At 39.1% G+C, this 21769-nt stretch overlaps 1 protein-coding gene across 2 annotated transcripts; it reads left to right on the forward strand.

The window, feature by feature from the left end:
* Window positions 1-13053: 13053 nt before the first annotated feature.
* Window positions 13054-21511, forward strand: LOC130960682 (exocyst complex component SEC10b). 2 transcript variants are annotated; one of them, XM_057886130.1, is made up of 24 exons: window positions 13054-13312; window positions 13568-13792; window positions 13904-13978; window positions 14248-14349; window positions 14468-14518; window positions 14597-14702; window positions 14982-15089; window positions 15553-15644; window positions 16435-16603; window positions 16679-16755; window positions 16880-16978; window positions 17063-17153; window positions 17812-17897; window positions 17977-18153; window positions 18307-18360; window positions 18460-18588; window positions 18699-18791; window positions 18895-19041; window positions 19211-19308; window positions 19892-19976; window positions 20278-20336; window positions 20621-20719; window positions 20803-20886; window positions 20993-21511. In XM_057886130.1, exons 1-24 carry the CDS (start codon window positions 13229-13231, stop codon window positions 21060-21062), a joined length of 2460 nt encoding a protein of 819 aa, XP_057742113.1. In that variant the 5' UTR covers window positions 13054-13228; the 3' UTR covers window positions 21063-21511. The 2 variants fall into 2 exon arrangements, 1 of the variants encoding a protein (XP_057742113.1); XR_009079192.1 differs by lacking the exons at window positions 20803-20886; window positions 20993-21511 and having other exon boundaries at window positions 19211-19331; window positions 20621-20639.
* Window positions 21512-21769: the final 258 nt, after the last annotated feature.

The raw sequence follows: 21769 nt of genomic DNA on the forward strand, positions 1-21769 counted from the left end.
TATTCATAATTGTAAAAATCACACTAAACTGGTTGGTTCAATCCAAAAACCAATAAACTGAACACTAATTTAGTTCAGTTTAACATTCCAACCACTTAAAAAAATAAACCGACCAAAATCAATATGAACTTATACAAACCGAATCGATCAAATAGTCAACATACACTTGAAAAAATTTTCAAAAACATTGCAAATGGTGGAAGTTAAACTTGGCTCTTCAAATATGAAGAGCAAGCTAACAACCACTATGCCAATCTGTTTTTAATTATCTTTTATGCTTTTTAAAGTATATATTTTATTTAGTATCTATCTATCTATCTATTTATATACATTTAATTGAATGTTTTTTATACTTAACATTTTATAAATTAATTATTTTTTAATTATATACAATTATTAACATAAACATTAAATTTTATTAACCATCTGTTACGGTAGGTAACCGGAGATTAGTCCAATGGATGGCGTTCGGCGGCCCAAGTGAGTGATGGAGGAAGAATCCAGGTAGGTTCGCAACTCGGGAGGCTCCGTCCGACTTGTGCTCGCGTGTGAATGGGGGGTGGTACCTGCAAAGACACTCCGATGCCTAAGTTAGCAAGGGTGTAAGCAGGTCTTATAGAGTATTGGACTTAGGGATACCTGAGGGGATGTCAGTGTATTTATAGAGGTGAGCCAATAACCACCGTTGGTGTAGTGCCGTATCTTTAGGGGGTAACCATCCCCATTATCTTGGGGAGGTTAAGATATGGCTTCATGAGGCGGTTAGAGAGATTTTAGGGACGGTTACTCATTTGAATGAGTATTTATCTGCCAGCTGATCTCACATCCGACCTCTTCATACCAAGGTCGTGGTTGACACCGACTTCTTATGTGAAAGTCGGTATTTTGTAAGGCTTATCCTATTGGGTTAGGCCTTTCGGTTGGACCTGGGCCCTTATCATTGGGCCAGGGTATGAACAGTGCCCCTACTTGAGCCCAAATTTTCTTTAAAGTTTGGGTTCGAGTATTCAACTCGGGTTCGTAGTCGACTTGTTTGAGAGAATACGGATCTTGGAAACCGACGTGATTTTCGCGACCTTTGATTTCTGACAGTTACGTCAATTCAAGCGTCGTGTCCGTTGAGGGATCACTTAGGGATTGAGGGCTTTGGTAACGGTGCAGTCGCATTAATGGCTGCCTCGCTTTTACCATTATGCCCCTTAGCCTTTTTTATAAATACTCTCCCTCTCTTTCCATTTTCCGTTTCTGCAATCTTTCAAACTTCTTCTTATCCTGTTCGTGTTGCATCCTTGCGTTCAAAGATTTCTGTTCTTCTCCAACCTCCATTTTCGGATAAAGGTTAGTTTTGCTTTTTCATGCCATGCTTTATGCTTGCATGTTTTGTTTTGCGAGTAGATAGGTTGACCTGTAGATTTCGAATCTCTCCTCTTTAGTGGCCGTATTTTTTGATTTTCTTTTTTCTTTTTCCTTTTTGTAGGTTTTCTGCCACTTTCTTCTTTATAAAAAATGGCTTCTGTAGACATTCTTTCTCAGTGGGTTGACGATACGGTCCTTGGGGAGGAACCGTTGGTTGACGCTGAGTTCATCACCCACCTTCGTACTCATCATAGGCTCTGTACTTCGGACGAGGACGAGCCCAAATATGAACTGATAATCCCGGGTCCTGAAGACCGGGTCTGTTTTGGGAGAGCTAATGAGGCGGCCCCTCATTTTTTCTTCATGTATGAATGCATGACCACCCGTTTGGGTGTTTTTCTTCCTTTCTCTGATTTCGAGATATCCGTTTTGCACCACTGTAAGGTTGCCCCTACTCAACTCCACCCCAATTCATGGGGTTTTTTGAAGATTTACCAGTTTATAAGCCACGCTTTGGACTTCCCGACTTCCTTGAGAATCTTCTTTTATCTTTTCCATATGACTAAGCCCTTTAGTGGGCTAAACAACAAACAACAATGGGTATCCTTCCGAGCCATTCAAGGTTGGAGGATTTTCACCCTTTTCGACGAGTCTTTCCACGACTTCAAAAATTTCTTCTTCAAGGTTCAAGCCGTAGAGGGTCACCACCCCTTTTTTCTGGACGAGCATTCCTCCCCTCGCTTTCCCCTTTATTGGCTGCCGGCCACCCCTTGTGAAAAGATTGGTCTAGATGACCTAGACGAGGTGGAGGCGGCCGTCGTGGGGTTTTTCCGAGAAGCATGGGGGAGGGCCCCATACTTGGATACGAGGAAAATCCTTCAGGGGACGTCGGTTTTTGTTCAATCTTGCATAGGTAGTGCATGCATTTCTTGTTTCCGAGTTGCATTTTACCGACTTGTATTTTACCGACTTGTAACTTGGTTGTTCCTTTTGTAGATATGGCAAAGAAAAATGCTCAAGAGTCCTACCAGCGGGTGCAGGAAGCCAAGGCAAAGTCCCGGGCCAGGTCCGGGGGTTCCAAGGCGGTCGTCTCTCCTCCTCCTCCTCCTCCTAGAAATGTGGGTACTCCCTCTCAACCTCTTATCATCTCTTCCTCCTCAAGTTTGACTCGACCACTCCCTTCTGTCCCACTACTTTCCGAGCCAGAGAAGAAGAAGCGCAAGACTTCAGAGTCTGGCCCTTCTTGGGAAGGTGGGGTTAAGGCGGATGCTTTTGCATTCGTCCGAAAGAACATCTATCCTCTCATAAACATGGATGATGTTTCTGTTCGGAAACACCTTGCCACTCTGACCGAAGAAAGTTTTAGGACGGCGGGAGTTTGTGACAAACTTTTGGACATGTTTGAGAAGACTCCTCTCAGCTCCTTGGGGACTTCCTCAAGGGTTGAGGAGCTAGAGGAGAGACTTCTTTTATTTGAAAAGCATCAAAAGGAGTTGAAGGAGGAGATGGATAAGTTGAGGAAGGAGAGAGATGACCTCCGGGGGAAGGAGAGCCAGCTGCGAGCCCAATGCACTATGGAGGTAAACCTAAGGAAGGCAGCCCAGGAGAGTTACCAAAGCCTATTTAAAGATATGGTGGAGGTGAAGAAGGATTTGTTGAACTCTCGGAATGCCTATGCTGACTTGGAGGACTCTATCGCCGATGCCGCCGAGGAGTCTTGGAGAATTTTCCTGGAGCAGGTCAGGGTTATAGCCCCCGACTTGGATCTTTCTCCATTACATCCTGACAAAGTGGTGATTGATGGCGCCATCGTTGATCCTCCTGCTCCCGAGGTCCTTTCCGAGTCAGACCTGAAGACTCGGGGGCAGAGGATTATAGAGTCTCCTCCTCATTCCGCAGATCCACCGAGTTCTTCAACCCTTGCTCCGACTTCCTCTTTGGCTCCTCCTCCCGGTCCTGGTGATGTTCCTCCTGGTGGTGGTGATTCCTCTACTCCGTCCAAGAAGTTACTTTTTTATTTTTGTGGCTATATGGGGGCCCGGCCTGTGGGTCCCCCCTTTTTTAAACTTCTATTTATTTGCTGGTGGTTGTGAACAATTTGCTTCTGGCCTTTCAAGGCCGTAAACAAAATATTCTGTTTGTTTCCCTTTTTTTTGGATAAGGGTTTTAAACAAAATAAATGCCCTTTTTGGATAAGGGTTTTCTAATCGAAGTAGGTGCCCTTTTTTGGATAAGGGTTTAAGTTACTTTGCGCGTGCACATGCTTTTCTATTTTGAAATATGTTTGATCTTTTCGAAAAACCTTCTGCTAGCTTGCATTATTTTTTCGAGCCTTTTTCGTGGAAAGGCTTGTATGCAAGCTTTAACTTTTCAGGCTGTCATATCTCTTTTGTTATCCTTTATACTCGACTTCGCTTTAGTGAGTTTTTATGACTTAGGTTATTTTTGCGATGCGCTTTTCTTCTACTCGGTGTTATACTCCGATCTGTGGATCAAAGTTTTCCAAGTTTTCCTACTCGGGATCTCTTTCCGACTTATGAGTTGGGTTGGTTCCCGAGCTTTTACGACCGACTTGTATAACCTCTTTACACCGACTTGTACCTCGTCGTTTTATCCTGACGACCATCTAGGTCGGTTCATGGGATTTTCACGCTTTGTCGAGCTTAAGTCAGCGCGTTTCGTAGAAAGACTTAAAAAATAAAGGAGGATATTTAATAGAGACATAGTAGTGAAAAAGATCTTTATTAATTGGGAAGGTACCTTTTTGCTACTAAGGGTTTTTGACAGCATGTTTCCCTTAGCCTCTACTATGATGCCTCGTTAAAAACCCCTCTCCAGAAAAAACCCTTCTTGGAAAAAAATCATGAAGCTGGGAAAAGAGTACATCAGGGAGTAGAGTTCGCTTCTAACTGTAGTACCTTTTCATATTACAAGCATGCCACGACCTTGGTAACTCAGTGCCATCCAGGTCGGTTACTTTATAATAACCTTTCCCTAACACTTCCTTGATTTTGCATGGCCCTTTCCAATTTGCGGCGAGCTTTCCATCTCCCGATTTGTTGATCCCAATGTCGTTTCTAATTAGGACCAGGTCATCTACGGCGAATGTTCTTCGAATGACTTTCTTGTTGTATCTGGTAGTCATCCTTTGCTTTAATGCCGCTTCTCTTATCTGGGCGTTCTCTCGGACTTCGGGGAGCAAGTCGAGCTCCTCTTTGTGCCCCTGTACATTTCCGACCTCATCATGGAGGATTACCCTTGGGCTTTGCTCACTGATTTCTATAGGAATCATGGCTTCTACGCCGTAGACTAGTCGGAAGGGTGTTTCTCCTGTGGCGGATTGGGGGGTCGTCCTATAAGCCCATAGCACTTGGGGGAGCTCGTCAGCCCAAGCTCCCTTTGCTTCCTGTAATCTCTTCTTTAGTCCTGCCAGTATGACTTTGTTGGCTGCCTCGGCTTGCCCGTTGGCTTGTGGGTGTTCTACCGAGGTGAATTGATGTTTGATTTTCATACTGGCTACAAAACTTCTGAAGGAGGCGTCGGTGAACTGGGTCCCATTATCTGTGGTGATGGAATAAGGTATTCCATACCTTGTGATAATGTTTTTGTAGAGGAACCTGCGACTTCTTTGAGCGGTGATAGTAGCTAGTGGTTCTGCTTCTATCCACTTTGTGAAGTAATCTACTCCCACGATCAAGTATTTGACTTGCCCTGGTGCTTGGGGAAAAGGACCTAACAAATCCATTCCCCATTTTGCGAAAGGCCAAGGGGAAGTTATACTGATAAGCTCTTCTGGGGGAGCCACGTGGAAATTTGCATGCATCTGACATGGTTGGCATTTTTTCACAAAGTCGGTTGCATCTTTCTGCAAGGTCGGCCAATAGAATCCTGCTCGGATCACTTTTCTGGCCAGCGACCTTGCTCCGAGGTGATTTCCGCAGATTCCACTATGTACTTCCTCCAACACCTCGGTGGTTCTTGAGGTCGGTACACACTTCAGCAATGGTGTTGATATCCCTCTTCTGTAAAGGACATTTCTTACCAATGTATAATGTTGTGCTTCCCTTCGGATCTTTTTAGCCTCTTTCTCCTCTTTGGGGAGGATGTCGAATTTTAGGTATTCGACTAAGGGATTCATCCATCCGAGATTTAGGCCGACTACCTCAAGTACCTTTTGTTGATCCTCTGTTTTTGATACCGAGGGCTCTTGGAGGGTTTCCTGGATCAGGCTTCTATTGTTCCCTCCGGGTTTGGTACTTGCTAACTTGGATAGGGCGTCAGCTCTGCTATTTAGATCCCGAGTTATGTGCTTAACCTCGGTTTCCGCAAAGCACCCGAGGTGTTCCAAGGTTTTTTCCAAGTATTTCTTCATATTGGGGTCCTTTGCCTGATACTCTCCACTTATTTGGGAAGTCACCACTTGTGAGTCGCTGTAGATCATCACCTTTGTAGCGCCAACTTCTTCTGCCAACTTTAATCCGGCAATCAAGGCTTCATATTCTGCCTGATTGTTTGAAGCCGGAAATTCAAATTTTAAGGAGACCTCTATCTGGGTCTCTTTTCCATCTACCAATATTATGCCTGCGCCGCTCCCTGTCTTGTTGGAGGATCCGTCTACATAGAGTTCCCATGTGGTCGGTTTTTCCTCTTGTTCACCTGCGTATTCCGCGATGAAGTCGGCGAGGCATTGGGCTTTAATTGCAATCCGAGTTTCGTATCTCAAATCGAACTCGGAGAGTTCTATCGCCCATTGAACCATTCTCCCTGCAACATCCGTCTTTTGGAGGATTTGCTTCATGGGTTGGTTTGTACGGACTCTTATTGTATGAGCCTGAAAGTAAGGTCGTAGCCTTCGTGAGGCTATCACTAAGGAGTAAGCAAACTTCTCTAGTTTGTGGTACCTTAGCTCAGGGCCTTGTAGAACCTTACTGGTAAAGTAGACCGGGTGTTGACCGACCTCGTCTTCTGTGATCAGGGCTGATGAGACAGCCCTGTTTGCGACGGATAAGTATAGGACGAGGTCTTTTCCCGGTATTGGTCGGGTCAAGATAGGAGGTTGGCTTAAGAATTTTTTGAATTCTTGGAACGCCTCCTCACATTCCGGAGTCCATTCAAACTGGCATCCCTTCCTTAACAGGGAGAATAATGGAAGGGATTTTAGTGCCGATCCTGCCATAAATCTGGAGAGGGCTGCAAGTCGGCCATTGAGCTGTTGAACCTCTCTTAAACAAGTCGGGCTCTTCATTTCTAGGATGGCTGTGCACTTGTCGGGATTGGCCTCAATCCCTCTTTGTGTTAGCATGAAGCCTAGAAATTTCCCTGCTTCTACTGCAAAGGCGCATTTTGCGGGATTTAATCTCATCCCATGCAACCTTATAGTGTCGAAGACTTGTGAGAGGTCGGTTAAGAGGTCGACTTCTTGCTTGGTTTTTACTAACATGTCGTCGACGTATACCTCCATTAGGCTCCCTAGATGGGGGGAAAACACTTTGTTCATCAGCCTTTGGTACGTAGCTCCTGCATTCTTTAATCCGAATGGCATGACCACGTAGCAGTAGTTGGCTTTTGGTGTGATGAACGATGTTTTCTCTTGGTCGGGTTCATGCATCGGGATTTGGTTATATCCCGAGTAGGCGTCCATGAATGATAGGTATTGGTACCCTGAGCTGGAGTCCACCAGGGTATCAATACTTGGTAAGGGATAAGGGTCCTTAGGACAGGCTTTATTCAGGTCGGTATAGTCGACGCACATCCTCCATTTACCATTTTGTTTTTTGACTAGCACTACATTGGCTAGCCATGTTGGGTATTTGACCTCTCTGATGAAGCCGGCTTCCAGGAGCGCCTGTACTTGCTCTTCTACTATGGAGGCCCTCTCTGGGCCGAGCTTGCGTCTTCTTTGCTGTACAGGTCGGGACCCTGGGTAAACCGAGAGCCTATGAGACATGAGCTCGGGATCAATCCCGGGCATGTCGGAAGCCTTCCAGGCGAAGAGGTCGGAATTAGCTCTTAGGAGTTCACCTAACCTTTGTTTCAGGGTTTCCCCTAGGTTGGCTCCTATGTAAGTCATTTTCCCTTCCTCTTTACCGACTTGTATCTCCTCGGTTTTTCCACCCGGCTGGGGTCGTAGCTCTTCTCTTGTCCTTGTGCCGCCCAGCTCTATGGTGTGGACTTCTTTGCCCTTTCCTCTCAGATTTAGGCTTTCGTTATAGCACTTCCTTGCCAATTTTTGATCTCCTCTCACCGTTGCTATTCCTCCTGGAGTCAGGAATTTCATGCAGAGGTGAGGAGTTGACACCACTGCTCCGAGTCGATTAAGGGTAGTCCTGCCAATTAAGGCATTGTAGGCTGACCCCTCATCGATGACTATGAAATCTATGTTCAAAGTCCTCGATTTTTCCCCTTTTCCGAAGGTTGTGTGAAGGGGCAAAAATCCCAGTGGTTTTATTGGCGTATCCCCTAACCCATATAGGGTGTCGGGGTAAGCTCTCAACTCTTTTTCATCTAACCCCAGCTTGTCGAAGGCGGGCTTGAAAAGGATGTCCGCCGAGCTTCCTTGGTCCACTAGGGTTCTGTGGAGATGGGCGTTGGCCAGGATCATAGTTATCACCACGGGATCATCATGCCCGGGGATTATCCCTTGCCCATCTTCTTTCGTGAATGAGATGGTGGGGAAGTCGGGTGTCTCATCCCCGACCTGGTAGACTCTTTTGAGATGTCTTTTGCGAGAAGATTTGGTGATCCCGCCTCCCGCAAATCCTCCCGAGATCATATGGATATGTCTCTCTGGGGTTTGTGGTGGCGGATCTCTCCTGTCCATATCATCCCGCTTTCTCTTTCCATGGATGTCCGACCTCTCCATGAGATATCTGTCAAGCCGACCTTCTCTAGCCAGCTTTTCTATCACATTTTTGAGGTCGTAACAGTCGTTGGTGGAGTGACCATATATTTTATGGTACTCACAATACTCGCTGCGACTTCCCCCTTTTTTGTTTTTAATAGGTCTTGGGGGTGGCAGCCTTTCAGTGTTGCATATCTCTCTGTATACGTCCACTATAGAAGTCTTTAGAGGAGTATAAGAGTGATACTTTCTGGGCCTTTCGAGACCGGGTTCTTCCTTCTTCCTGACTTCCCTTTCCCTCTCCCTAGAGGAGGAAGTAGGTCCAGGTCGTGAACTCAGGTCTCTTAATCTGGCATTCTCTTCCATGTTGATGTACTTCTCGGCCCTTTCTTGTACATCACTTAGAGAAACGGGGTGTCTTTTGGATATGGACTGTGAGAAGGGACCTTCTCTAAGTCCATTGACTAACCCCATTATTACTGCCTCCGTGGGCAGGTCTTGGATTTCTAAACATGCTTTATTGAACCTTTCCATATAGGCTCGTAGAGACTCTCCGACCTCCTGTTTTATCCCAAGGAGGCTCGGTGCATGTTTTACCTTATCTTTTTGGATTGAGAACCTCATCAAGAATTTTCTTGAGAGGTCTTCAAAACTGGTGATGGATCTTGGGGGAAGGCTATCGAACCACTTCATCGCTGCTTTCGACAAAGTGGTCGGGAAAGCCTTGCATCTCGTAGCGTCGGAGGCGTCAGCTAGATACATCCGACTTTTGAAGTTGCTAAGATGATGCTTTGGGTCCGTAGTTCCATCATAGAGGTCCATATCAGGGCTTTTGAAGTTCGTTGGAACTTTTGCCCTCATTATGTCCTCGCTGAAAGGATCTTCTCCGCCTGGGAGTTGATCTTCTCCTTCGTCGCGGGAGTTCTTGAGAGAGGATTCTAGCTGCAAGAGTTTTCTTTCTAACTCTTTTCGCCGTTCCATCTCTTCTTTAAGGTACCTTTCGGTTTCCTTTTGTCTCTCCCGCTCTTGTTCCAATTGCTCCAGGCGGCTATGAACCAATCCCATTAGTTCAGCTACGTGAGCTGGTCCGCCTTTTTCTGATTCACGCCCATCTGAGGAATTTACCTTCGGATTCTTTACTCCGGAGGTACCCTCTCTGTGTTGATCATTGTCTTGATGTTGGGCTGTGTCTTCATTGTCATTGCCCATGTCTAGATTCTCTTGCTCAGAATCTGTTTCGACATGGCCTTCTTCATGGGATCTTTCTGCCATCGAGGGATGATCTCTCGGATCCCCGGCAACGGCGCCAATGTTACGGTAGGTAACCGGAGATTAGTCCAATGGATGGCGTTCGGCGGCCCAAGTGAGTGATGGAGGAAGAATCCAGGTAGGTTCGCAACTCGGGAGGCTCCGTCCGACTTGTGCTCGCGTGTGAATGGGGGGTGGTACCTGCAAAGACACTCCGATGCCTAAGTTAGCAAGGGTGTAAGCAGGTCTTATAGAGTATTGGACTTAGGGATACCTGAGGGGATGTCAGTGTATTTATAGAGGTGAGCCAATAACCACCGTTGGTGTAGTGCCGTATCTTTAGGGGGTAACCATCCCCATTATCTTGGGGAGGTTAAGATATGGCTTCATGAGGCGGTTAGAGAGATTTTAGGGACGGTTACTCATTTGAATGAGTATTTATCTGCCAGCTGATCTCACATCCGACCTCTTCATACCAAGGTCGTGGTTGACACCGACTTCTTATGTGAAAGTCGGTATTTTGTAAGGCTTATCCTATTGGGTTAGGCCTTTCGGTTGGACCTGGGCCCTTATCATTGGGCCAGGGTATGAACACCATCTATAAATTAAAAAGTAAATAAAAATATTTTTATTAATCCCAAAATACTTTTGCTATTTATAATTATATGATCTAATAATATTAATTTTTAAACACATACTTGAATCATGTAATAAGTACAAATTAATTAATGAATTATAAAATAAAAATTATTTATTCTGAGAAGAAAAATAAATTTATATATAATTATTTAATTATATAAAAATACTCATACTTTAAATTATTTTTTAGATATAATTTATGAATTGTTATTTTTATTGTGCCAAATTAAAATATTATTATAATAGTACTGAATAGTTTTATGTCTATCTTTATATTAGTTATTTTTAAAATTTAAGACTTGAGTGTTTTTAGAATGTTAATAAATATATGTATTTTAAATTTTAATTTTAAATTTTGACTATTTTATATTTTTACTTACATAGAATTGAATCAATCAGCTCAACTCATGACCCACCGATTGAACTAATGAACCAGTAATTTAATCGGTTCGATTACCGGTTTAATTTTGGCAATTATGTTACTATCATTAGCTTCTTCACCACTTCATCCTCATCATTATCATTTCTACCTTTACTATTATTATTATTATTATTATTATTATTATTATTATTATTATTATTATTATTATTATTATTATGTAACCATATTTTATTATCGTTGACTTATTGTTGTTTCCTTTACCGACATCATTACTGATATCAATATCATTAATATTAATGTTCTCTTCTTTAATTTCTTATTGGATGCTATTTTTTCTTTTAAAAGATTTTTGTAATGCAATTATATTTTTTCTTGCAACATAATTTTGAGCAAAGTCTTTCTCCACTAAACCACTACGGTGAAAGAATTTTTCAGAAATAAACTTATTTAATAGTTTTTGAAAGTTTGAAACCACTTTTTATTTTTGATATTGGAGTGGTAATAGTGTTTTTTTGAAATGTGAACGGTTAAGGTGTTATTGTCAAATGTGAAACCGTTTAATTAAGAAGTAGAAATTGGACCATTTGATTTGTTAGAGGTAGAAAAATTAGACCGTCTAATTTGTAGAGGTACAGAAATTGAACCGTCCGATATGGGTTAAAAAAATTAAAATAGTTGAGGTACATAAATTGGATCCATAATTTTAAAAAATACCAAAAATTACAATGCTAAGGTATATTACTATTTTTACTTCTATACCAAAAAAAAAGAGCCAATTAAAACCCTACAAATTATAAATAAAATTCTAACAAAACTAATTTTTGTTATTATTTAACGATTTTTAATAGAAGAATTATATTATTTTAAAATAAAATAAAAATTAAAGTTAAATTATCACTTTTTTTTATATACAAGAATGATTTTATCCTTCAAAAAAATAGACCATAGTCGAGTTTGGTGTTTGCTCAATTTAGCCATTTTATTTTAATACGAGTATCGTCTAATATCGGTCTATGGAATTTAATTATTTATTTATATATCCATCTATTACTTTGTTAGTTAATTGTTGATTTAAAAAATATAGACTTCTAACAAACCCGATTATAAGAATTTCGATTATGAATTAAACACTCAAATGTTCCCAAGAAATTTTATAACCGGCACTTTTTTATGGCAAATAAATTTGTATTCTTTAAAATTTTTTGAAGATTTTTTTCGTTAAAAAGATCAATTCATTATTTTAAATATATGTTAAATAAATAACTCCACATAATTATATTAAAAATAATTAAATTTCAAAACATATTATTATAATACAAATTAATTTTTCTAAAAGCAAATAATAAAAAAATTAATTTGTTGAAAGTAATTTTTAAAGATTTTTATTGGGACTAAAATATTCAATCTAAAATTTTAAAAATTAATTTAAATATTTATATATAATAATTAGGGTTAAGTTCGATTTTGGTTCCCAATGTAGGGGTTGAAAATCGGAATTGTCCCTAACTTTTTTTTTTGTTACGAAATGGTCCTCAAAGTTTTCAATTTGTTTTAAAATCGTCTCTCGGACGAAAATACCCTTCTCCCTTCACCCCAAAATCAACCACCACCACCACCACCGGTATCATCATGGTTATCATCATCTTCATCAGAATTTTCTCCAAAATCAACTAAAATCAACCAAAAGTCCAAGCTGAACAAGAACTCACCACCACCACCATTATCATCATGGCCTCATCATCATCATTAGAAAATTCAAACAACATGCACTTTGAACAATAATCAACAAATTCAACAACAACAATATTCCAAATTCAAATTTCACAAAAAAATCTAAAATTTCATAAAAAATCCAATTTGAAGAAGAAGAAACTGGTGGTGATGCGGTGGTGCAGTGCGGCAAGGCGGCGAAGAAGAAGAAGATAGTGGTGGGATGCGGTGCGGCAGATGGCAGGGCGGCAGGGCGGCGGTGCAGCGGTGCGGCGATATGGCAGTCCCTCTTCTCTCCCCCTTCCGCTTATGTATCTCTTTTTTTTTTTATACAAACTGAAATTTTAAGGACCATTTTGTAGCAAAAAAAAGTTAGGAACGATTCCAATTTTCGACCTCTACGTTCTAGACCAAAATCATACTTAACCCTAATAATCAATATAACTTTAACTAAATAATCATTTACTAAAATAATTTAATCTATCATACAAATAATTTATTCACACGTGGTAGTGGTATTATTAAATTATTTATTTATGTATTAAATAAAAAGATCAATACTTTTATTAAAAAAAAGTTACTAATAAATTATAACTCAAATAGCGTAATCTTTCTATACTCATCTAAAAAATCGTAAATTCAAATTTCCCTATCTTTCATAAAAAAAAGTTGCCACACCCTACTCGATCCCACGAAATATAAGGCTAAATATAATTTCAATATTTTGAAAATGAAAATAATTTATTTTTAAAAGCAAAATTTGATTGATATCCAAAATAATAATTCACTCCGAATTATTTATCCATTTCAGCTGAAAAATAAAAAATGTTACCACATCGTGGTGTTGAATTCATAATTCATCACTCATTCACGAATCACACCAGCTTCTTTTTTCACACACTTTCTTTTTTCTTTCATTTTTTTTTTCACTGTCACGCGCATTGCATTTTGCTCCCTTCGATTACTTCAACCAACAAAAATACAACAGAGACTCAAACATTCCTTCAGCTTCTTCGATTTCCATTTTCAGATATTCCCTTTGATTCGTTCAGATGAGAGATCCTAAGAACGATCCTAAACCTGTGAAACCCGCAGCTCAATCCTCCCCTCTCATTCTCGACATCGATGACTTCAAGGTTTTGAATCTTCAGCTGAATTTTTGTTCCTTTTTAGCTTATATGAAATCAGTGTTTGGTGAATCGCGATTCTCTGAAACGTGTAATTTGCGTTGTTAGCTTGTTTTCGATTTACATTTCATATCTGTGAATTCAGAATTTGGTTAATAGTGGCTTCGGAAGCGTGTTATTGTGTTATTATTAGTAGAGCTGATTTTCTGAGATTTTCTACGTGTGACATGCGTTTGGCGGATCGTGATTTGTTGTTATTGTTAGGGCGATTTTTCGTTCGATGCGTTGTTTGGGAACCTAGTGAATGAGCAGCTTCCGGCGTTCAGATTGGAAGATTTGGAAGCGGAAGATTCTCTTCCAAATGGCCATGTTACCAACAAGTTTGTTGGTTCTCAGCAAGGGGCTTCCAGCCCTCTGTTTCCTGAGGTCGAGAAGCTCTTGTCGTTGTTCAAAGACTCTTGTAAGGAGCTCGTTGAGCTCCGCAAACAGGTTTACTTCTTTTGAATTTGCTTGTTTGTTTAGTTTTTTTCCTGAGAAATGAGAAATTATGCTAGAGGTTCTTAGTTACATTTGATTTGATTGGTGTTATTTTGGATGAAGATTGATGGGAGACTTCTCAATCTTAAGAAAGATGTTGCAGTTCAGGACAATAAGCATCGAAAGACACTTACCGAGGTTCCTCTACATTCTGTTCTGTTGATGTTATGTATATCCCGAATATTTTCTTTTATGAACAATGTGAATTTGCAACCCTTGGAATATTTCTATGTTGAAAAAAAAAATGGTAATCTTAGTAGCTGGATTGTGCCCCCCCCCCCCCTCTTTTTTCTTTCTCCCTCCCTTTGTTTACTTTTCATCTACTTTGTTGGAAAGGTTAAATTTGAATGATTTGTTAAACTTTTGTGGTTTTGTAAATGTGTTTGTGTATTTGATTCTCTTTTCAGCTAGAGAAAGGTGTAGATGGACTGTTCGAGAGCTTTGCGAGGTTGGATTCGCGTATTTCAAGTGTAGGCCAGACAGCTGCGAAGATTGGAGATCATCTCCAGGTAGAAAGATGTTCAATGCATTATTTGTGTTTGATAAATGGTTTATTATCTCAGATTTGCACATAAAATTGTTTTTATATGTAGGTCTTATCTCATTTATACTCTTATTTCTTGTCAGAGTGCGGATTCTCAGCGTGAAACTGCCAGTCAAACAATTGAGCTAATCAAAGTAATACTAGTTTGTTCATTCCGTGATACAACATTTCATGTTGGGAAAATTTACGTGTGATTGATTTAATTTCTGCAGTACTTGATGGAGTTCAATAGCAGCCCAGGTGATCTGATGGAGCTTTCACCTCTATTTTCTGACGACAGTCGTGTTGCTGAGGCTGCTTCAATTGCCCAGAAATTACGTAAGAATTATTATTTTATTTATTTATTTATTTATTATTATTATTATTATTATTATTATTATTATTATTTAAATAATGCTTTGACCAAAGCTTTAGTGCACTGGTAAAGTTGTTGCATTGCGACATAGAGAGCACTATTCTCAACTCCTAAAATTAGTTCCTTCTTTTTGTTTGACGGCTATAAGATGTATCCTCCAAGGCAAACCTTGTGTCCTAGATTGCGTTTTTAGTGCCAAAACCGTATCAAGTCAATGGGATGCTAATTCTGTTCATTTCCAGGGACATTTGCTGAGGAAGATATTGGTAGACTTTCATCAGCTGTTGGAAATGCAGCTGCTAGCAGAGGATTAGAAGTTGCAGTTGCTAATTTGCAGGACTATTGCAATGGTAAGTGATTTTTAAAACATGATTATATCTATCCACATTATGTGTTATTGCTCTCCATTCCTACCTGTTTAATTTTGTGACCTTAGATTTTATTATTTCTTATCTATTCTCAATAAAGTATGATCTTAATGTAAACAATTTTAAGGGATTTGATCTCATGGAATATTTGATCCCTTTTAATGGAATTAGAATATTTATAATGAATGAATTAACCAACCCTTGAGACTCACAATTCAATATCAACCCAATTCTACCTTTTGCCCTTTACCATGGCCATTGGGCAGAAAGTTCTTGTTGTCTTAAGAATAAAAGTACAATCTTATCCCTTTGGTTGACATGATTTTGAGTAGCTTACCTTTCATATGGATAGACCAAGATATTTAGCAGCAGTACCCATGAATGTTTTAATTCTTGGCTCTTGGATGCCCTAATGCGTTCCATGATTCCTTTTCTATTTCTGCAGAATTGGAGAATAGATTGATTTCTCGGTTTGATTCTGCATCACAGAAAAGAGAATTGACTACAATGGCGGAATGTGCCAAAATTTTGTCTCAGGTAATAATGTTTTGCTGTAGCTGATTTCACCCTTCCATGTGTCTCCTTGCTTAACCCTTCATATCCGGCTGATAAAACCAGACAGAAATGGTACTTGACTTCCTCCTAGAAGAAGCATAACATTTATCTCAGTTTATCTCATTTTGTTATGAGAATAGTTTGCTATTCCTGTTCTCCAATCTCCACCTTCATATATCTGGTGCCAAAGTTCCCCACATCATTCATTGACTGCATAAGCTAAAGTGCTTAATGTAAATTGCATTATCAAGTGATCAATTTGAGAATAACGTTGTATTTATCTGTACATTGCTTAGACAGTGTTGTTCTTTGACCTTTTACCTTTGTACTTTTTTGTTCGTAAATTTTATGAGGTTGCTGACCGAAACCAGGTGGAATTATTTTGTTAGATCATATTTGGCATTTGGCCTAGTTCTTAATAAAGATCCTTGAGAGAGTTAGTGAATGGACATGTTCAACACTGATATATATAATTACACCATACAATAAATCAAATCTTTTGTCTTGGGTAAATTTCTGTTCTAGTCCAAATCCAAATGTATGATTATATTATATACACAGAACAAAGCTTCAACTTATGATTTGTAAAAATTAGTTGTTTGAAAGGTTGCTTTCAGATGTTTCTGTTTCCTATATACGCCGTCTAGGTTGCTTATAGTGTAGGTAATATAACTCACTAGCTCAAGTTCATTGAGTGATTTATCAATTTTGTTTCAATAATGTTTCTTTTATAATTGACTGTCTTTTTCACTAAATAAACTTTTCAATGCAGTTCAATAGGGGCACAAGTGCGATGCAACATTATGTGGCAACACGTCCGATGTTTATTGATGTGGAAGTAATGAATGCAGACACTAGGCTGGTTCTTGGTGACCAGGCTGTACAGGCTAGTCCTAGTGATGTTGCTTCTGGGCTTTCGTCTTTGTATAAAGAAATCACAGGTTTGAAGTGTAATGTTTTGTTAGTAAAGTAGTAATTTATTGATAAGATTGGTGATGCATAGTAATTTGTTGCAGATACCGTTAGAAAAGAGGCAGCAACAATAACTGCTGTATTCCCTTCTCCAAGTGAAGTTATGTCGATTTTAGTTCAGGTATCAAAGATAAGAATATGGTCTTCAATGAATGCTGTGGCTTTATAGACATTGCATAGTTTGGTTGTTCTCAAGGCAAACTGGTATTGTTCGTTAATTTATTTCCTTCTGATCCTATATGCAGCGAGTTTTAGAGCAGCGAATCACAGCTCTTCTGGACAAACTCTTAATGAAACCGTCTCTTGTGAATTTACCTTCCATGGGGGAAGGTGGGCTGCTATTAGTGAGTACAACTAACCTCATGCTTTCATTATTATCATAGAGTCAGCTTTAGAGCAGGCTGATCTTTATGTGCTTTGTGTTTCAGTATCTTAGAATGCTGGCAGTGGCATATGAAAAGACTCGAGAACTTGCGACAGATCTACGGACTGTGGGATGTGGTGACTTGGATGTCGAGGGTAATAAAGTTAACTTTACAACACCAATACTTCCATGAGTACCTTATTTCTCTGCATTGACAATAACCCATCTCTAAGAAACAAATTTGGAGCATAGATTCCGATGGTACTCAAATATTTTTTGGGTGTTTGCCACCCCTTATACTACTAGATGTATTTCCTAGTAATATTTAAGAACTAATTAATGCAATTATAGCAAGACATGTCACCAATTGATTTTCATGAATCATCAAGGTTGGTCCTCTTCTTGTAATATAATTTGTTATTTGGCCAAAATTTGAGAATGCTTTCATATTGGAATTTTCTACTCAACTGATTGGTTTAGCAGGAACTTTTGCCTCATGGTCTCATTTTTATTAGCAACCTCAGTACTCATTTTTGTATTCAATTCATTCTAGGATTTCCAAGTACTCAATTTTGGCTTATGGCAATTCTCAAGTATAGCTTTTTTTTCCGACTTAGTTTTACTTTTATCACAACGATCTTATTTGTATTAGTATTCAGTACATGCCTCATTCTTGTATTATTTTTCCTATTAATATTTGACTGTAACAGTTTTAAAAGTGTGTCAATAAGTTCTTTGGTTGAGCATGATTAGCACTGGACTTGGAATATTAAAATATTTAGGTTACTTACAAAGAAACTTGATGTGGATCAGGTCTGACAGAGTCCCTGTTTTCTAGTCACAAAGATGAATATCTTGAATATGAGCAGGCAGCTCTTAGACAATTATATAAAGTGAAGGTTGGTAATTGTTTTAAGTTCTTTTCGTTTCAAAATTGGATCTGGTTGGCAACGCTTTAGATGGGTTAATGCAATGCAGATGGAGGAATTGCGAGCGGAAGGCCAGATTTCTGATTCATCTGGGTCACTTGGACGCTCAAAAGGAGCATCAGTGGCTGCTGCTTCATCTCAGCAACAAATATCTGTCACTGTTGTGACAGAGTTTGTCCGTTGGAATGAAGAAGCCATATCAAGATGCAATCTCTTCTGTTCCCAGGTAACTTTTCTGTGATTCCATTTTGGGGTATTTTTCTTCCAAAAGTGTCCTTTATGAAACTCAACATAGTACTCACTTGGGATAACTGTTGTAAGAACCTTTTACCGAGTAAAAGCAGTGTAATGGAATGCTGAATCTTCTGTTCTTTTGCAGCCTGCCACACTTGCAACCCATGTTAAAGCCGTGTTTACATGTTTACTAGATCAAGTAAGTTGGTAGCTTCACAATTTGTCAGAATGCAAACATTTGGTACATTTTATTTACTGGAGCTCAGTATTTTCTGGTCTGTCTTTATTCATTTTACAGGTCAGTCAATATATTGCGGATGGGCTTGAACGAGCTAGAGACAGCCTGACTGAGGCAGCTAATTTACGGGAAAGATTTGTGCTGGGTACAAGTGTGAGCCGTAGAGTGGCTGCTGCAGCTGCATCTGCTGTAACTTCAAGAGCCTTTGCATGCTTATGATTGAATTTTTTGCTTCCAATGCTGTATAAGATATGAAGGTGTTTTAAGAAAACATATTGAATTTACTTGTCGATATGCAGGCTGAGGCTGCCGCTGCAGCTGGAGAAAGCAGTTTCAGATCATTCATGGTTGCTGTACAACGTTCTGGAAGCAGTGTAGCTATTATTCAACAAGTAATTTAAGAAGACTTTTTCTTTTATATATATATATATATATATATATATTGGGTTAACAGTAAGAAAACCTCAAACTGAATTGATTGCTTATCTACTACAGTATTTTGCAAATTCTATATCCCGGCTTCTACTTCCCGTGGATGGTGCACATGCTGCTTCTTGTGAAGAAATGGCAACAGCAATGTCCAGTGCAGAGGCTGCTGCTTACAAAGGACTACAACAGTGCATTGAAACTGTCATGGCCGAGGTTAGTTGTGCCTGACTGTAGTTTGTCATGAACAGTCTTTTGCGACCTATCCTACAATTTAATGCTGAGATTTTGGTGGTTAAATTTTTCGTGCTTTCTTTTTGCTATAATATAAAGCTGGAATTATAATATCTAAAATCATAAATGTTCCACTTTAAACCATGGATAGGTGGAGCGATTACTCTCAGCTGAGCAAAAGGCAACAGACTATCGAACATCTGATGATAATCTGGTTCCTGATCACCGGGCAACCAATGCCTGCACAAGGTGGATATAACTTGAAGACCCAAGTATATTTTCTGTTATATTTTTTAGCGGTATTGATAATGTTATTTGTATTATTGGACTGATAGTTTCTCAATTATTTTCTTTTACTGAACATTTAAATTTGAATATATATATATATATATTTATTTATTGAAGAGAGAGTCTTAAGGCGTTAAGCTCCAATTTGGATTTGTAGAAAAAATACTACATATATTAAGTATGGGATTACAATGACGAAGGAAAACGTCAAACTATATCTTTAATGTCAATCCATCAGTTTCTAAGCTTCCATTTTTAAAGGGATGATCAGAGTGGTTCCTGATCTTTCCTGTCCTCTTTGGTTTCATAGCAGTTTTACATAGGTTACCAGAGCATAGGTTTCAATGTTATCTAGGAGACCAGTTTTAAATTCTTTGTATAATGTAGATGACTCTGATTATTGTTCCTATTATTATTTTGATAGAAAATGACTTGCTGTTTATTCTATTTTATGTCAAATAATGCATTAGAGTGATAAAATTATCAGTCAAAATCTGTTTCCCGAAGTTTCTATTACTAATAAGTATATTTGGTTCTTTGTTAGGGTTGTGGCTTATCTTTCTCGTGTGCTGGAGTCCGCATTCACAGCTCTAGAAGGTCTTAACAAGCAAGCATTCCTGACTGAGTTGGTATGTGTTTTATGTCTGTTCCCTGAATGAAACAGTATGATACTTATAGAAACACAAATCCTTTAGATTATGTACTTCTTTATATATTTCTTATTTTTTTTATATTTCTGTCATTAGTCAGTGTTTTGCCAATGAAGTAGGGTCCTAACTGAGTCATTTGCTGTATCTGAAGAATGTCTAACTACCTTGAATTTAATGCTAACCATGCTCTCTTAGGTAGTTAAATTGCGAGATGTACTGATTTGGTTTTGGTTTCTTAGTTTCATACCGTTTTCCTAATTGCATTGATATATCACTGTAGGGAAATCGCTTGCACAAGGTGTTGCTAAACCATTGGCAAAAGTTTACGTTTAATCCAAGGTAATTGGCCTCTGTCTTGTATTCCCTGATCCATGTAGTTTGTTGCAATGGGCACACTGCAATGACATAAAAATCTTCATCTATGATAGAGGTCCTCCGCGTTTATAATTTTCCCTACAATGTTTTATCTCTTGGTCTATCCACATCAATTTAGTATGTTGTGTAAGCAACTGATGTTATCTGCAATTTCTCATTTGGCACTCCAACTGTACTTCAGGATCTTCATTTTTGTCACTAAAACATTTTATGGGATCATTCTCATTGTTGTTTGTCCAACTTTCTAGTGGGGGATTGCGACTGAAGCGCGACATCACTGATTATGGAGATTTTGTGCGTAGTTTCAATGCTCCTTCTGTTGATGAGAAATTTGAGTTGTTGGGCATGTAAGTGCACAAGATATGCAATGATTTTTAGATTTCTGCCATTATCTTGTCATTTCTGTAACTTTTTCTGAACATTTGTATAGAATGGCCAATGTCTTTATTGTTGCTCCGGAGAGCCTTGCAAGTTTGTTTGAGGGTACACCTAGCATTCGCAAGGATGCACAAAGGTATATGTTGGAACTGTTAATACTTCTGTTTATCATCTTATATCCATAATAACTTGCTGGTTGCTCATGTTTTCTGATACAATTCATTTTTCTTTTTGTCTACCAGATTTGTTCAGCTTAGGGACGATTACAAGAGTGCTAAACTTGCAGCCAAACTCAGTTCCTTGTGGAATTAATGAACATGGTCTTGTGATCTTTAAACCCCTCTCGAACATGGTGGAGTTGATATGCCATGGTTCTGGCATGAGCTGACCCAATTACACAGTTTGTTACCATACGAAAACCTAGGAGGCCATTTTAATCGGCGGTTTTAGTAGAGCTTAGTTATTCCCTCTGGTATTTGGAGGCATGACTAGGAAGGAAGACAGTTTGTGTAGTTTTAATTTTTCTTATGTCTTTTTTATTGCAGTGTCCATTTCTAGTTTTGAATTGTGTGTGTAAAATGTTGATATTTTAATTTTCCATGTAAATCAAAATTTTACCGAGTTGTTAGATTGGTGTAATTGCTTAGACCGAAAATATTGTCAATACATTATCAGAGTGTGTAAATTAGTTTTAACAATGCTGATTTTGGAGTGCAACGTATTAATGGTCTCTGCTAATAGATGTCTATTTACTCGTAAAATATGAGCTGTGTGTTGATGCATTCAGCTTGTTAATGTTATCATAGATTTATTTACCAGATTGAAAATTAGTAACTAAAATAAAATAAAAATGTACAGCAATTTCTTTTTACGCTCTTGGTCATAATTGTCAAAATCGGATCGAATTACTCGGTCGGACTGGAAAATTGCTGAACCGGCTCGGTCCGGATGATGCATACGACCGGATAAAAAATAAAACCGGTAAGAACTGGTTTGAATTGGTCGGTTTGGTAGAAAAT

Source organism: Arachis stenosperma, chromosome 2 (assembly GCF_014773155.1).
Source record: "Arachis stenosperma cultivar V10309 chromosome 2, arast.V10309.gnm1.PFL2, whole genome shotgun sequence".
Classification (NCBI taxonomy): domain Eukaryota; kingdom Viridiplantae; phylum Streptophyta; class Magnoliopsida; order Fabales; family Fabaceae; genus Arachis; species Arachis stenosperma.

Bases quoted from the DNA above. Each gene is read 5' to 3' on its own strand.
- LOC130960682 (XM_057886130.1), top strand. From the start codon at position 13,229: ATGAGAGATCCTAAGAACGATCCTAAACCTGTGAAACCCGCAGCTCAA. The intron at 16,979-17,062 runs GTGAGTACAACT...TTTGTGTTTCAG, and splicing joins GGGAAGGTGGGCTGCTATTA to TATCTTAGAATGCTGGCAGT. The intron at 18,589-18,698 runs GTAACTTCAAGA...GTCGATATGCAG, and splicing joins CTGCTGCAGCTGCATCTGCT to GCTGAGGCTGCCGCTGCAGC.